Source organism: Asparagus officinalis, chromosome 1 (genome assembly GCF_001876935.1).
Source record: "Asparagus officinalis chromosome 1, Aspof.V1, whole genome shotgun sequence".
Taxonomy (NCBI): domain Eukaryota; kingdom Viridiplantae; phylum Streptophyta; class Magnoliopsida; order Asparagales; family Asparagaceae; genus Asparagus; species Asparagus officinalis.
The window spans coordinates 77908167-77923002 of NC_033794.1; the positions used below are offsets into that span (position 1 = coordinate 77908167).

At 37.8% G+C, this 14836-nt stretch overlaps 1 protein-coding gene across 3 annotated transcripts; it reads left to right on the top strand.

Annotated features, from left to right (window-relative positions):
- Positions 8988–14409, top strand: LOC109826403 (enoyl-CoA delta isomerase 1, peroxisomal-like). 3 transcript variants are annotated; one of them, XR_002243291.1, is made up of 2 exons: positions 8988–9152; positions 10880–11250. XR_002243291.1 is itself a non-coding variant. In XM_020393438.1 (2 exons), the coding sequence occupies exon 2, from the start codon at positions 13599–13601 to the stop codon at positions 14088–14090; it is 492 nt and encodes a 163-aa protein (XP_020249027.1). In that variant the 5' UTR covers positions 8988–9152; positions 13535–13598; the 3' UTR covers positions 14091–14409. The 3 variants fall into 3 exon arrangements, 2 of the variants coding, with proteins under 2 accessions (XP_020249027.1, XP_020249034.1); XM_020393438.1 differs by lacking the exon at positions 10880–11250 and adding an exon at positions 13535–14409; XM_020393445.1 differs by lacking the exons at positions 8988–9152; positions 10880–11250 and adding exons at positions 13156–13324; positions 13535–14409.

Sequence of the window (14836 nt, forward strand, 5' to 3'; positions counted from 1 at the left end):
TTTAGGAATAGCCTCAAAGCAGTTAGGGAGGCTCTAGAACTATCAAATCTGATCGAAAACTGTCGAAAACACATCCCGGGTGCGAGACAGTTCGGGTATATGTGCGAGACAGTTTGTACCACCTTTGGTATTTTGGCTCTAATTCTTTCATCCGACCTCGGATTGAGGTGATTCAAGTTGAGTTGGAAATCTGACGAAAAGCCCTATAACTTTTGTCTTTCTTCAGAATCGAATCACATCATGGCTGAAATTTTAGTTCTTTGTGCGGGACAGTTTGGGGTGTCTCGCACATGTGTGAGACAGTTTGTACTATCTTTGGTATTTTGGCTCTAACTCTCTCGTCCAACATCAGAATGAGATAATTCAAGTTGCATTGGAAATATGAAGAAAATACCTACAACTTTTGTTTTATAAGCTTCTCTAGAATTAAATTACATCATGGATGAAATTTTAGTTCTTTGTGCAAGACAGTTTGGGGTGTCTCGCACATGTGCGAGACAATTTGTAGTGTCTTTGGTATTTTGGCTCTAACTCTCTCGTCCGATCTCAGAATGAGGTGATTCAAAATGCATTGGAAAGCTGGTGAAGAGACCTAAAACTTCTCATAGGCGAGACACACATGGTGTTTTGCCCCTTTTGGGCGAAACACAGCTCCTGACTGAGTTGTTTCTTCATTGTTTTGCCATTTTCGCGTATTACGTTGACTCGTACACTTCGCTGACTCACTTCATGTACTTGTTAGCTTTTCTACGAAATTGGATAATCCTCTTTGACTTAGATAATAATAATCATCATTTTCTGTTCGTCTCGAGCTGCGTACGGGGACCTATAGGTAATTTTTGACGCCTACAATAGTAATTATGCTTTGCAATTTTATCAATGAAAGGTCCTAGAGAATACAACTGAGCTACTCAGCTCCATCTCCTGTAGCACAGAGTGCTAAGAACTCTGATTCCATCGATGACTATGCAATCATTGTCTGCTTCTTAGACTTCCACGAGACGACAGCTCTACCCATGGTGAAGATAAAACCTCTAGTAGATCTGCACTCATCTGCTCTAAGCACCAGCTCACATATGAATAGATTTCGATTATAGCCGGATATCCAGTGTAGAATAGGCTTAGAGTTGTAGCTCCTTTCAAGTATCTCATCAATCTCTGGACAACATCCCAATGAAGCTTTCCAAGATTACTTATGAACCGACTAAGCATTCCTATAGCGAATGCTATATCTGGTCTTGTGTAGCTCATCGCGCACATAAGGCTCCTAATAATCTTTGAATACCTTAGCTGCTCTACTAGTCTTCCAGAGTTCGATCGAAGCTTCTTGTTTAATCATATGGCACTGACGGTTCTGACAAATCGTAGTAACCATACTTTCTTAGCATGCTCTCGATATAATGAGATTAGGACAATCCAATACCCTCTTCAGAGTATATGATTTTGATTCCGAGAATCACATTTGCAGTTCTAAGGTCCTTCATGCTGAACTGTGTTGAGAGAAATTTTTTGGTAGATGTTATTATCTCCAAATCACTCTCGATGATGAGCATATCATCCACATAGAGGCAGATAACCACCACCTTTCCTTTAGCGACCTTGATGTATAAGCACTTGTCAGATTCACTAACTTGATACCCATAGTTGCGAATAACCCCATCGAACTGTTGACCTCTTTGTTTTGATGATGTTTAACAAACAATTTACGACTAATGTTGTTTGTCTAGTGTTTGTGGTTTTTTATTTATTATAGACAAATAACATGTTGGAGGATGGATGGAATCAAGCTTTCATGATCATATCTAATGGAGGTTGTCAGAATAGTGGTTGAAGCCTTGCAATTCAAGTTGAAGATCCAAGTTCAAGCTTCATCCGCAAGTGTATCAAGATAAAGCTTCGTTGAAGATCATAAGCTTAGGTATAATTAGTTTAGGAGTTTATATTATGTGTGTTAAATACTTTAAGCTCAATATCATATACACACATATTTTATTGGTTTCTTTGTATATATATGTAGTTATATATAAATACACACTTTAATTGTGGTTTCTATGTATATATATAATTATATATATACATATATGTTTTGGTTTGATAGTTTTTAAGTTTTAATATGAAATAATTGAATACAATTAAAAATATATTTCTTGTTTCATACTTATATGCATATATATGATTTCATCAATATCAATTTTATTTAGTTTAATGAAATCATATTTATTATTTTTGAAAAGTTTGCAAAATGTGCAATTTTATGAAAATATTGTATTCTTAGTTTTTGGACTTAACAATAATCATATATATCTTTTATTAAGTCTACAAAATTATTTTGTAATGTTTCAAAACATGGTTAAGTTAAAATGTCAAAACTCATGTGTTTACATTTTCATGTTTTGGACTATTTTGTAAAATAATAATATCTTTCATTTGGGGGGTCCTTTTTGAAAACCTATTTCTATAGCATGTTTATTATTATGTTTACAATCATTTTTCAAAGTTTTACATTTTTCTGATTTTATTTGCTATTTTTAAAAGAGGTTTGAAAATTAGATTTCTGTTTAAAACAGACAGTGTGCATGTCTTGAGTCGACTCGTGAACAGTGTTGAGTTGACTCATAAACTGTTGTGTAGTTTACATTTTATTTCTGATGAGTCGACTCATAACATTATGAGTCGACCCATCAGGTTGAGTCGACTCATACCTGTCATAAGTCGACTCACAAACTGTGCTGGAAAGTATGTTTTGTTTCTGCTAAGTCGACCCATTACTTCATGAGTCGACCCATGCATTATGAGTCGACTCATGAATTTTATGAATAGATACATAAGTTGGTTTTTATCCTGTAATGGCTACTTATGAGTCGACTCATGAACAGTACCAAGTTGACTCATAACACTGTAACGGCTATATTTCCAAACTGTACTGTTTTTGGGTATTTGATCTTTTTGCCTTGTTTTCTCTTGGATTTGGGGTTCCTATATATACCCCCACATATCCTCAGTTCTACATACAACTCAAGAGAATGTTTTAAGAAGGTTTAACAAGGGTTTAAAGTTTTGTTTAGTATTTGTTTAAAAAGCTCTTAAGCAATTGCGAGTTTGTTTTGTGAAAACAATTTCACAAGAGCTTGAGGAAGATCATCCATCGGTGTTTGAGCATCCGACTCTTCTCCCTCTCTCTCTTGATCTATAGAGAAGTTTTTATTTAACTCAATTCTAGCATTTTATATGTTTGATCTTAATTTCGTAAGCTAGATTTCATATTGAGTTTATTTATTTTATTGAATCTCTTTGTTCACACACAACCATTGAGCTTATTGTATTTACATTCATAGTATAATTTGGGTTGTGGGGTTTGTGACATTGAGTTGTGCCTAATTGAGTTCTCGCCTTGTATTAGAGAACAAATCTTTTGTTGTGAGCTATTATTGTGAGTTGCACTTTGTATTATACTTGGACACCGAGAGAAGTGGTTGGTGAGAGACGGGGCTAGAGACCAACACTTGAGGTGGTAGTTAGTGTGTTTATATTGTGAGTGTTTTAGAGTTTTTGGTTAGCTAGAAAACTATACTGTGAGGTGTGAACATTTTTCGGGTAAGCGTAGAAAACCCGGTGTGTTAGTTGTGAGATTGTGAACGTTGATCGGTGAGCATTGAAAACCGATATTATGTGGTGTAAACGTTATTCAGGTGAGCATAAAAAACCCGGTTATGATAGTGGATTTTTCCCCGGGAGTGGGGAGCGGAGACGTAGGACGGAAGGTCCGAACTCCGTGATCATATTGTGTATTTGCATTATTTATTTTGCTCTATCACAATTGTATCTTTAGTTTAGATTATTTACCCTTGTGTTGTTTATATATCATTGCATATATTTCACCATATAGAATATATCTCTTTGTTCATATTGCATATTCTTGTTCATATCATATTGTATATCTATCTTACAAGAATAATATTTGAATTAGTTTTAATTGGCATAAAATCGGATTAGATTAGCATAAGACCCTAATCACCCCATCTAGGGTCTAACACAACTTCTCATGCCAGAGTTTCGGTGCCTGCTTAAGTCCATATAGAAACTTAACAAGTTTATAAACTTTACCAGCTGGAGCATCAAGTCCTTCTGGTTTCTCCATGTAGATCTCTTCTGTGAGGTCTTCATTAAGAAAGGCAGTTTTCACATCCATTTAATGTATAATGAACCTTTTTATCGCTGCCCATGCGATAAGTACTCTAATGGTAGTGATCCTCCAAACTGGTACATAAATATCAAAGAAATCTATTCCTTCTTTCTGAGAGATTTCTTCGCCACCAGTCTTGTTTGTACTTCTTAATAGTACCATCAGGACGAAGCTTCTTCTTAAGGATCCACTTACAACTGATGGGCCTTGCACCTTTAGGTATATCCACCAGCTCCCAAGTATGATTTTGGATCAATGAATCAATCTCATCATCTATAGCTTCTTTCCATAGAAGAACGCCTGTTGACTGCATTTCTTCTTAGGAAGTCTGTGGATCTCCTTCCACATTATAGGTAATGAAGTCATCTCCAAAATCTTTCTATCTTCTGACACGTTTGGAAGATGGTTCAGTAACTTTTCATTATTGATACTTTTAGTTTCTCGCAAAACTGACTTCTCTAGTGCATTTGACATACTAGCATTCTCTGCTATATCTTTGAGTAATAAGCATTTATCTTTGATAAACTTATCCTCAAAGAATTTTATATCCCGAGCTTCAATGATGGAGTTGGTTCTAAGATCCAGGAACCTATAAGCATCACTATCTTCAACAAAGCCAAGAAACACACATTTGTTAGCTTTTGGTCCGAGCTTAGGTCTTCTGATATCTGGAACTCGAACATATGCGAGACACCCCACACTTTGAGACTATCCAAAGAATCTGGATATCCCAACCATAACTGATGAGGAATACTATCAGTTTTAGAATATGGTACTCTGTTTAGAATCTAATTTGCCATCAGCAGAGCCTCTCCCCAATAGCAGGTAGGTAGACCAGATGTGATTAGCATCGAATTCACCATCTCGGTCAATGTACGATTCTTCCTTTCTGTAATTCCATTGGATTGCGAAGAATACGGAGCAATAGTTCCAGCAATGATTCCATGCTCATTGAAGTATGCTTCCGACTTCTTAGATCGGTACTCTCCCCCTCTGTCGCTCCTGAGTCTTTTCACCTGAAGTCCAAGCTGATTCTCCACATGAGTTTGAAACTCAATAAACTTACTGAAGACTTCATCTTTAGAATTTAGCAGGTAGATGTGATAGAAGCGAGAATGATCATCAATGAATGTGATGAATTACTTCATGCCACCTCGAGTGACGAAGCTCTTGAAATCACAAGTATCTGAGTGAATCAGATCTAATAGGTTGGTGTTCCTTGTGACACTTAGAAAGGGATTCCTTGTCAGCTTCGCTAGCATGCAAACTTCACACTTCTCAGGTTTGTTACCCCCATATTTTGGAAGTAATCCTAATTTCTCCATGCTAGATAGCTTTCTATAATTTACATATCTCAGCCTATTGTGTTATAATACAGAAGAGTAAGCAGAAGAGGATACTTTATTTATAACTGAGTTGGGTACAATAGTACTGATCTTATACATGCTATCAGTACGATATGCATTACCAAAATACATTTTCTTAAAAGATAACATAGCCTTTCCTCCTTAGAAATCCAGTCTTATACCGGCATCACACAACAGACTTTCAGAGACTAAGTTTTTGATAATTGAGGGAACATGTTTCACATCCTTCAATGTGAGAGTCTTCCCTGAAGAAAGAGTCAGCACCGCAGTCTCAGTTCTAAGAATAAGAACTACATAACAATCAGCCATTGATGTGTTCTCTTTAACAGCAATATAAGAAGAGAACACATCTCTATTGGAGCAGACATGATAGGTAGCACATGTATCTAACCACCAACCAGAGATGTTGCTAGGAGTTGTCACCCGAAAGAGCATAGTCACACAATTGTCAAGTTGATTAACATTGTGTACTGTTCCCTTCTTTGGTGCTTTGAGTCCTTGACAAAATGTCATTGCTTCCCACAGTTGAAGCATTTGCCACTCTTCTTAAAATCTTTCTTTTGAACATTTAGATTCTTCAAATTTTGGTTCTTCTTTTTATTAAATGACTTCTTCTTCTTCTTGGATGAAGAACTAGTACCCTTCTCAGAGTTAGCAGCCACCATGTTAGTAGACACCTTCCAATTAGTAAGGAGCTCATCCTTCGAACGAGTCTGAATCTCGTCCTCAATCTGAATGGACCTCTTCAAATCAGACAAAGTCACCTATCTTTTCCTTCTTCGAATGTTTGTGGAGAATGACATCCAAGATGAAGGAAGCTTGTTAACAATTGTAATAGAAATAAATGTTTGACAAAAATTGATCTTTTCATCCTCCAGCTTCATAACAAGCTTTTTAAGCTCTTTGACTTGAGGCAAAATCTCAGTGTCATCTTCAAATTTGAAGTCCAGAAACTTGTTAATGAGGTGAGACTTGAATAGTTTCTCCTCATCCTTGTATTGATCCTCCATAGCATTCCAGATTTTCTTTGCAGAGGGCTTGTTGGTGTAAACATCTGCCAGATGATCGGCCGGCAGTTAAGGAGATTACTCTTACAGAAATGATCATCTTTAACAAAGAAGCTTCAGACTCAGAGTCTTCTTCAAAGTTAGGTTTCTCCTCAGAAACCACATAGTAGATCTTCAGGAGTTACATCCCGAAGATTACTTTCCGACGCCATGCATTGAAGTTAGATCCGTCAAAGTTCTCTAACTTAAGATAATCCACTCCAAGAGTCCTTGCGGGATCCGTTATAGATTAGAACTATTATTTTAAGATTGTTGGAGATTAAGGTTAAATCTGGAATAAAATAGTAAAAATTGATGTGCTGTAATTTTAAACTTTTACAAGTTAACTGTTGTGCGTTTGTCAAACATTGTGCTTAAATCAATATTTGGCCTACTCTGGTGCAAGGATCCCAAAGTCAAATTGCTTACAGGAACAGTAGTATAGTACTCTGATGTGCACCAACCTAGTACTATCAAGATCTTCTCGATGTATAAGACCTTTTGGTCAAGACAAAGATCTCCTCGATCTCAAAACCTTTCGGTTCAAAACCTTTCGGTTTCAGGGCAAGTTCATTCAGGCACAGTTTCTGCAGCAGCAGCACAACAGTAGCAACAACGTCAAGATCTCCTCGAACCGATGTTCGTTTTTCCTGTTTTCACCAAGAGCTGCCCAAGGGGTGATATTTATAGGCCTCTAAGGCTAGCTCAAGAGTCATCCTTAATTAATGTGGCTGTTACAAATCATAATGGCAATTATGATTGTAACAATAATCCATTAAATTGATGTAAATGCTGTCGTAACTGCTGTATGCATTAACTCCTGAATATGAGGCAATCAATGGACGCGTTACTACGAAACGCGAGGGTCACATCTGAGCAAATCAGACGAACATTGTCTATAGGACGAACCTCGTTGAACGGGCGAACCTCGTCGAACAGGCGAACCTCGTCGAACGAGCGAACCTCGTCAAACGAGCAAAGCAAACTTCGTGGCAGCCAATGTAGCACCAACGTGACGTCACCTAGCCCGGATGCCTCCGTGCGAAGTGCAAAGTACAAAGTACGCCTAACAAAGCGTCACTTATCGCCTCAGCCCGATTAGCCCCGATCCCCGGCCCACGAGCCAACGGCCCACGACCCACTAGAACTTACGAAGAATTAATTAAAATAAAATATTTCTCGGCTTGCCGTTAGCAAGCCTCGAATAGAGGACCTTTTGAAACATCAAAACTTTAACTTTTCACTAGGCTACTAAGCATTTATGAAAAGTACTTGTAGTTAATATATATATAGTTTGAAAACTCATTTTGTAAAGCCGTTTTGACCAAAAAAATCCAACAAATTATACTTTGATTAGGATTATCTAATATTTAATATTTGAATAGGGAAATTTTCTAAATATGAATTTGTTGAATTTAATGAGGAGGTGATGAAGGAATAGGAAAGCAGGACAAAGATGGGAGTAAAACACGTGGAAGAATGAGTAAATAAAATAGAAATGAAAAAGTCTTGGCTCTAAATGCGTGTCTCAATATTCAGTCGCTCACTAATACGGACCAAGGCTCGAAATGCAGGAATTTTAAATTGATTCTGAGAACCGCCCAATTCTCTCTTCGAAAGACTGAACCGTGAGGATGAGCTTCACTGTCGGGCCCACCTGCTACCCCAATCTTAATCTTATTTAATATAAAGTAATAATAATCCAGTCCACGGCGCTCTTTTAGACCCATCCGCCAAAACACAAACCCGACCCGGAACCCGTTAACCCGACAACGATGTGCAGCGTCGAGAAGCGCGCCACTTCTTCATCCTAACCTAACAGGCGGCGCGCGAGCAGCCGCCTTCTCGCCGGCCGCGGACTGCCTCGATACGCTCCGCCCTCGCCGAATCCGATCGAATCCCTCGCCCTCCTCGCGCCCCAATCCGCCCTCGTCAGTGCCGCCGCCGGCCGGACAGGTTCTTCTCAACGCTTCGCAACCTCGCCCTTCGCCACTCCGCCCACCTCCTCCCGCACGTGCGACCGCCGCACCTCCATGCGTCTCCCGCCTTTCGTCCCATACGTCGCCGCACCTGCATGTCCCTCCCGATGGCCACGGTGGCAGCCGTAACCGCCACGCCGCCGCGCCGGCGTCCCGCCTCGCCTCTTGCCCACGATTAACGTCGTCATGCGTGGGCGATCGCGCGCGTCCTCCTAAGCTTGCCTTGAGCTCGACTAGGCCGTACCTTTTCCGCCATATTTTTTATCGATCATAGAGGGGAGAAGTTCGAGACCCTAGGGTTGTCGAAGGTTTGGTGATGAGTTCGAAGACCAGATCAGCTGCGCTGAGGCGGCGGAGGAGGGGGGTGGGCATCCTGGCTGAAGCGGCTCGACGGGGGGAGAGTGGTTGGAGGCTGCGGTGGCGATGGCGGAGGGTTCTTGAGAGGAACGTGAAGGGAAGAGACGTACGCTTCGGTGAGAATGGGGTCATTTCCGGGGATCTGCAAGGCGGTCGGATTGAAGGAGGAGAACGACGAGGATAGGCACCGGATGACTGCATCAAGGCTCTGAAGATCATGGTAACAAAACCACTATAATGAATAAAGATTTCAAATTGAAATTATGAAATGCTGTGATTCAAGTATATGGTACATGAATTGTGAATTTGTATGATATATATGAAAAATAATTTGAATGCTGGTATACTATGTTTTTTATTTTTATTTTTTATGAGTAGGTTTCAGATTTGGTAATTATTAGGCATGGCAGATATATTTTTTTAATTAATATTATAAGAGGCGATGAAGGGTGAAAATCTTGCAATTCCTCTAGCGGAGTAATATATTTTAATTCCGTATTGTGTAAATTAGTTATGTTTAGGAAAATTTTGTTCTATGTTTGTTGAAGTGTTAGCATTATGGTGAAACAAGAGTAAAAATGGGTAGAGATTTGATTTTGATCATCAATTAAGTGCCAGCTATTGATTCAAATTGTATAATAAATATGATTTGAGTTCAAAATGAATTCATGAGATACAAGGAAAACTGGCTAATGATAATTGGGATCTGATAGAGTAACTCGTTACTCTAGAGTTCCCATGTTTAAGGGATGCGTACTTATTGAAATGATATGAACGTGAAATTTTTATGAGGACTCTATCAGAGTACTATATGCATATTTTGTTGTTTGGTAACATATAATAATATATATTATATATGCTTAATATAAGACATTATCTTGTTGTGGATTGGTTGAAGTGTATGGCCAACATGTTTGTAATGAAGTTACGAGAATGGTCACTCAGATTGCAATTATAAAATTAAGGTGAGAAGTGAATGAGCTAGGACAGTGAATTGAATTAATAAGACACGGCCATGGAAGTCTATAAAGTATGGCTTCTTCTTGTTTTTTTTTTAAATCACTTGAAATTTACTCAAGATGAAGTTCCTATCCAAAAAATGATAAAGTGGATATGTTTTTAGTAACTCCTAATCAACAGAATTCTAACTTTCAGTAAATAGACATCACATAGTCATCTACGCTTATTTGTATAAAAAGTACTTAGCTAATTGGAAATTTTCGAGATGCTTCATACTAGTTGAAGTATGCAATTTGACATGTTTCCATGTCACCACGATTGGTATCACACAAGTCTGGTGAGGAATAAAGAACATCAACTTGTTCATAAAAGAGAGTGAACAAGACTACTTGGGGGTTGTATATACTATATAGTATGAGAGTTTTGATACTGATGGAGAAGTTGTTTTGCCTGAACATATATTTGGAGTGTTTCTCTACTTTTTGTCAAATTAGTAAAATTGATAGTATCAGAAGTGGGTCTTTTGAATATGTAACAGTAAGATATAGGAGGAACGGTTTGCAGAGATAGGATATAGGGTGAAGTTTTGCTTACTTCAATTCGGCTGTCTCTCACACATTGTATGATAAATGTCTATTGAACAATAAAAAAGAGATTATAGATTCTTGTGTAGATTTTAAGGAGTATTAGCCAATACCGTTTATGTTTTTAGTTAATAAAACATACCTCTGGGTTAAGTTTCTATTTAGCAGAATGATGATTTAGATATTGTTATAGTAAATCTTGCTCAATGGAGTTTCAATTTGTAGTGAAATATAACAGAATGGTATCAGATAAACTATGCACTTAGTTTGGTGTTTGGTAAACTATAGAAAATATCCAGCAAATTGAAATTTTCATTTTTCTTAATATCAGCTGAAGTGTACAGATTCACATTTATCTTTATTTGAAGTTCCCTAATCTAGTCACTGGAATGGTATCATGCAGGGTCAACTAGAAATGAATTGCACAATTTTCGTCAAAAAGAGAAATGAACAAGAGTAGCTCGGAATTTGTGGTTAGCAACTATTACTATTGGTGAAGAAGTTGTTTAGCCTAAAACATATTTGGCATGTTTCTCTACTATTCTGGGCTTGTCATGTTAGCAATTAGTGGGATTAAATATGGATATTTTGAAGTGTTACAAAATGTGTTGGATGAATAGTTTGCAGAGGAGCGATGAGGCGAACTTTCGCTTACTTCAGACTCTGAGTATTTCAAATATTGTATAGAAAATATCTATTGAACAAGGGAGAATGAGTATCCTGAAGTAGGAGCTAGCTTATGCTTTTCTTGCTTACAGTTCATTGTCCCAAAGATTGTACTAGACTTTAGAACCTTCTCCTTATTCAATAGATTTTTTTTTCTATACAATATGTTAGATGAATGGTTTGCAGAGGAGCGATGAGGCGAACTTTCGCTTACTTCAAACTTGGAGTATTTCAAATATTGTATAGAAAATATCTATTGAACAAGGAAGCATCAGTATCCTAAAGTAGGAGCTAGCTTATGCTTTTCTTGCTTACAGTCCATTGTACGAAAAGTTGTACTAGACTTCAGATCCTTCTCCCAATACTTTTCTCTAGTCTCTCTTTTATTGTCCTTGTGGGCTAGTGGAGGTTTTGTGTTAAACCTTGCTTCTTAATATCTCCAATTAGCTACTTTAATGCAATAGTTAGAGCAAATGAAATATAAATGAAAATGAAATTATTCGTCACAAAATATGGTGTATACTAAGGCCATCATTTTTAATCAATAAGCAAAAGCAGTGTGCCTTAAATCATTAGAGTTCAATTGTCTGTCTTTATTCAACAGTGAGTTCTATTCAGAAGTTATCTCCTACAGGAAGTGAATAGTTCACCTTCTTCTGTGTGTCTAGATCTCTTAGGGGATACACCATCATATTGTGCCATTACACCTTCAACAATTAAAAGTCAAAAATGAATTTTTGTATCTTAACCGTTGACCAAAGACTTAGTGTCGTTTGGCAAGAGGATGGTTAAGGAGAATGATTAAGTTAGGCAATCCTTGATAAAGGGTTAAAAATAATTTAATTCCATTTGGATTTGATAATAAATATGAAGGTTTAAGGTTTTTGTGTTTGGTAAATAAAGAAGGGTTAAGGAGGTTAGTTGCCATAAATATTCGAAATTAGTTACTATAATATTCTTTCTCATAATTTCATCACTTACCTACGGAGGTAATAAATATTGACCCGTCTTCTTAGGAGGATTTGTTAACCCTTCTAAATGAGGGGTTAACTGGATTTAACCCTTGTGAAAGGTTTGTTAGCCTTTTGATCAACTTAACGCGTTATAGCCCCCCCCCCCCCCCCCCCCTTCTTCTCTTAACCCCTTGCTAAACAGGGCATTTATGCTTTCCGATTTGGAGAATATAGTTAATTTTTCTTTCCATTTAGTGGAATTCTTTTTTGGATCGAGTTTTGAGCTCTAGCTCAGTGTCAACTTGAAACTTAAATAATAATTTTCCTTCTCTTCGAAGTGCACTACACAATTTCTCAATTTCTTAGTTTGTTGTTCTTTCCGCATTTGTCTCCATCTAGGAGTACAATAATGATCTCTTTATGCTAGCACCGAATTTATCATATTCTACGTTCTCTACAGTCTACATCAATAATCATTATGGGCAGTTGTTTTGTGCCATGTTGAAACATGTAATGTCAATAGTGGCCTCTCCTTGCCCCTGGTAAATTATCAAGGTGGTCATTTTTTCTTGAGAGTGGCAATCCTGACTCAGGAACCGGTAATCCTTGACAAGAATTGTGCTCGATTTGTGGGTGACATGCATGATCATCAATTTAACATGGTTACTATGAAATTTAACCCGCACTATCATAATATGCAATACTTCTGGGAAAGATATTGTAGTTTAGGCTGATAAGCAAAGTTGTTGCGTGGGGATGACAACAGGAGGAGCAGGGGAAAATAATTGAAGAGGGAGTTTGATATATTCTCTCCGTTAAGTTATATCATATTTTATCAGGTCTGTAAAGTACGAAAAATGACCAAATGTTTGCTAAACAAGACAGTCAACTTTTATTTGGCTTTTTAGAGTGCTGTAAATTCTTTATACTTAAACCTCTACAACCGTCTCTCTCTTTATCCTTCATTGGCACACAGGTTTGCTTTCAGGGCCCAACTGTCATTCAAAGCATCTCATCATAAGGCCATGAATCTTGTCCTCTCTTGCGTCATCCTACCTATAGAAACCGTTGCATTAATGGAAAGTTCAAGGTAGTGGCATGATGTTTGTCGCAGCTTCATTACTTTCCAAACATGCTCCATAGACATCTCGAACCATCCCTTCTCACCATTTCATATTGTAGATATTATTCCTTGGACGCTCCGCCCAAATTTCTAATTCTCTATAAAGGTAGTGAACCTCCTGCCCTTGTAATTTAACCAGATCAAGTCCAGTATCCATAATGTGTACCATCGAAAAGAGGGGCCAAGTTTTCATCCTTACCTTAACCGGTGAGGGTGAACACCGCCTTTCAGTTGACCTTATCGCCTGTATTCGTTGTGCTTTTGCTCGAGTTCGTACTGAATCCCTTTCTTCTCCCTTCTCTGCCCTTGTTACCAGAGCTGAGGGTCATTACTTCTGTAATGGATTTAATCTAAACTTTGCCAATTCCGTCAAATCATCTATGGTCCAGTGGAAACGCTCCAGATCTCTCACACATGGCCTTATCTCAATCACAGCAGACTTAATGTCCCTCCAGGTGCCAACCATCTGTGTCGTTACAGGTGAGGCCTCTGCTGCTGGGTTCATGTTAGCTCTTTCTCATGATTATGTGGCAATGCATGCGGACAATGGGTTTCTTTGCATGAGTGATCTTAATAATCTGGTAACTAATCGATACTTCTTGAGCATGATGAAGGCCAAGGTTAAAGATGAGGAAATGTTTAAGGATTTGGTGTTCCGATCACTGAAGATTCCAGCAATAGAGGCAATGGATAAGGGGGTAATTGATTTCGTCGAGAAAACAGCAACGGAGACAGTGGAGGCGGCGTTAAAATTGGGGCAACTTCTGGCAAAGAAAAACTGGAATGGGAAAGTTCATGCTTCCCTTAGGAAGAGGGCATTTCCAGAAATAGGTAGGGCAATTGGGTTACCAGATGAGGGCAATGAAGTGTGATAGAGTTCATTTCTGCTAAACCGCTGGCCCATTTGCTTGGGCTCCTAATGATAAAGGTCGGTAGGAAATAAATAAAAGTTAGTTTTGTTGCTTGTTGCTTATTACTTGTTTCCTTTAATGTAGAAGGCTTGCTGAAATTATGCAAAGTTTTAAAACTATTTCGTAACTGTTTCATAAACTTGAAGGCATTGTCTTCAAGAGGTGAGAAATTAGATGGAATAATTGAGAATTCTGATTGATAAGAGTTTAAAAGTATCAATATTAATGTGATAGTTCAGCAATGACAGAAAATAGAATGTTCTCTAAAATCATGGGAGCTTATATGAAGTTACCTTTAATTTAATGCACAGATGACTGAAATTATGCATTTGAGATGCGTTCATCACTTCTTCCTTTTTCTTTTTTTATAAAATAATGCCAAAAGCTTGACAGAAAACTGTTTTGTTTCATGTTTCTTCTTTTGGTTTTCTTACAATATGCCAAAGATGTCATGTAGCATTTTGGTTCACGATGTTATTGCTGTGAATCTCCTAGTTGCTCGAAGAAATTCGTAAGGCCAAAGATGTCATGTAGCATATGCTTCCATGATTTTATTGCTTTGAAGTTCCTAGTTGCTAGAAGAAGAGATAATAATGAGTGTTTTGGAGCAAAAATGAACTAAACTATGCATGGTTTGGCATGTTGCTAGAATACTTGCTTAAATTTGTATCATGTGGCATGTTTTGATATTGTATGCATTTTTGGGG

What these genes read in the sequence shown, in the direction of transcription:
- LOC109826403 (XM_020393438.1), top strand. Translation starts at nt 13,599, where the DNA reads ATGGTCCAGTGGAAACGCTCCAGATCTCTCACACATGGCCTTATCTCA.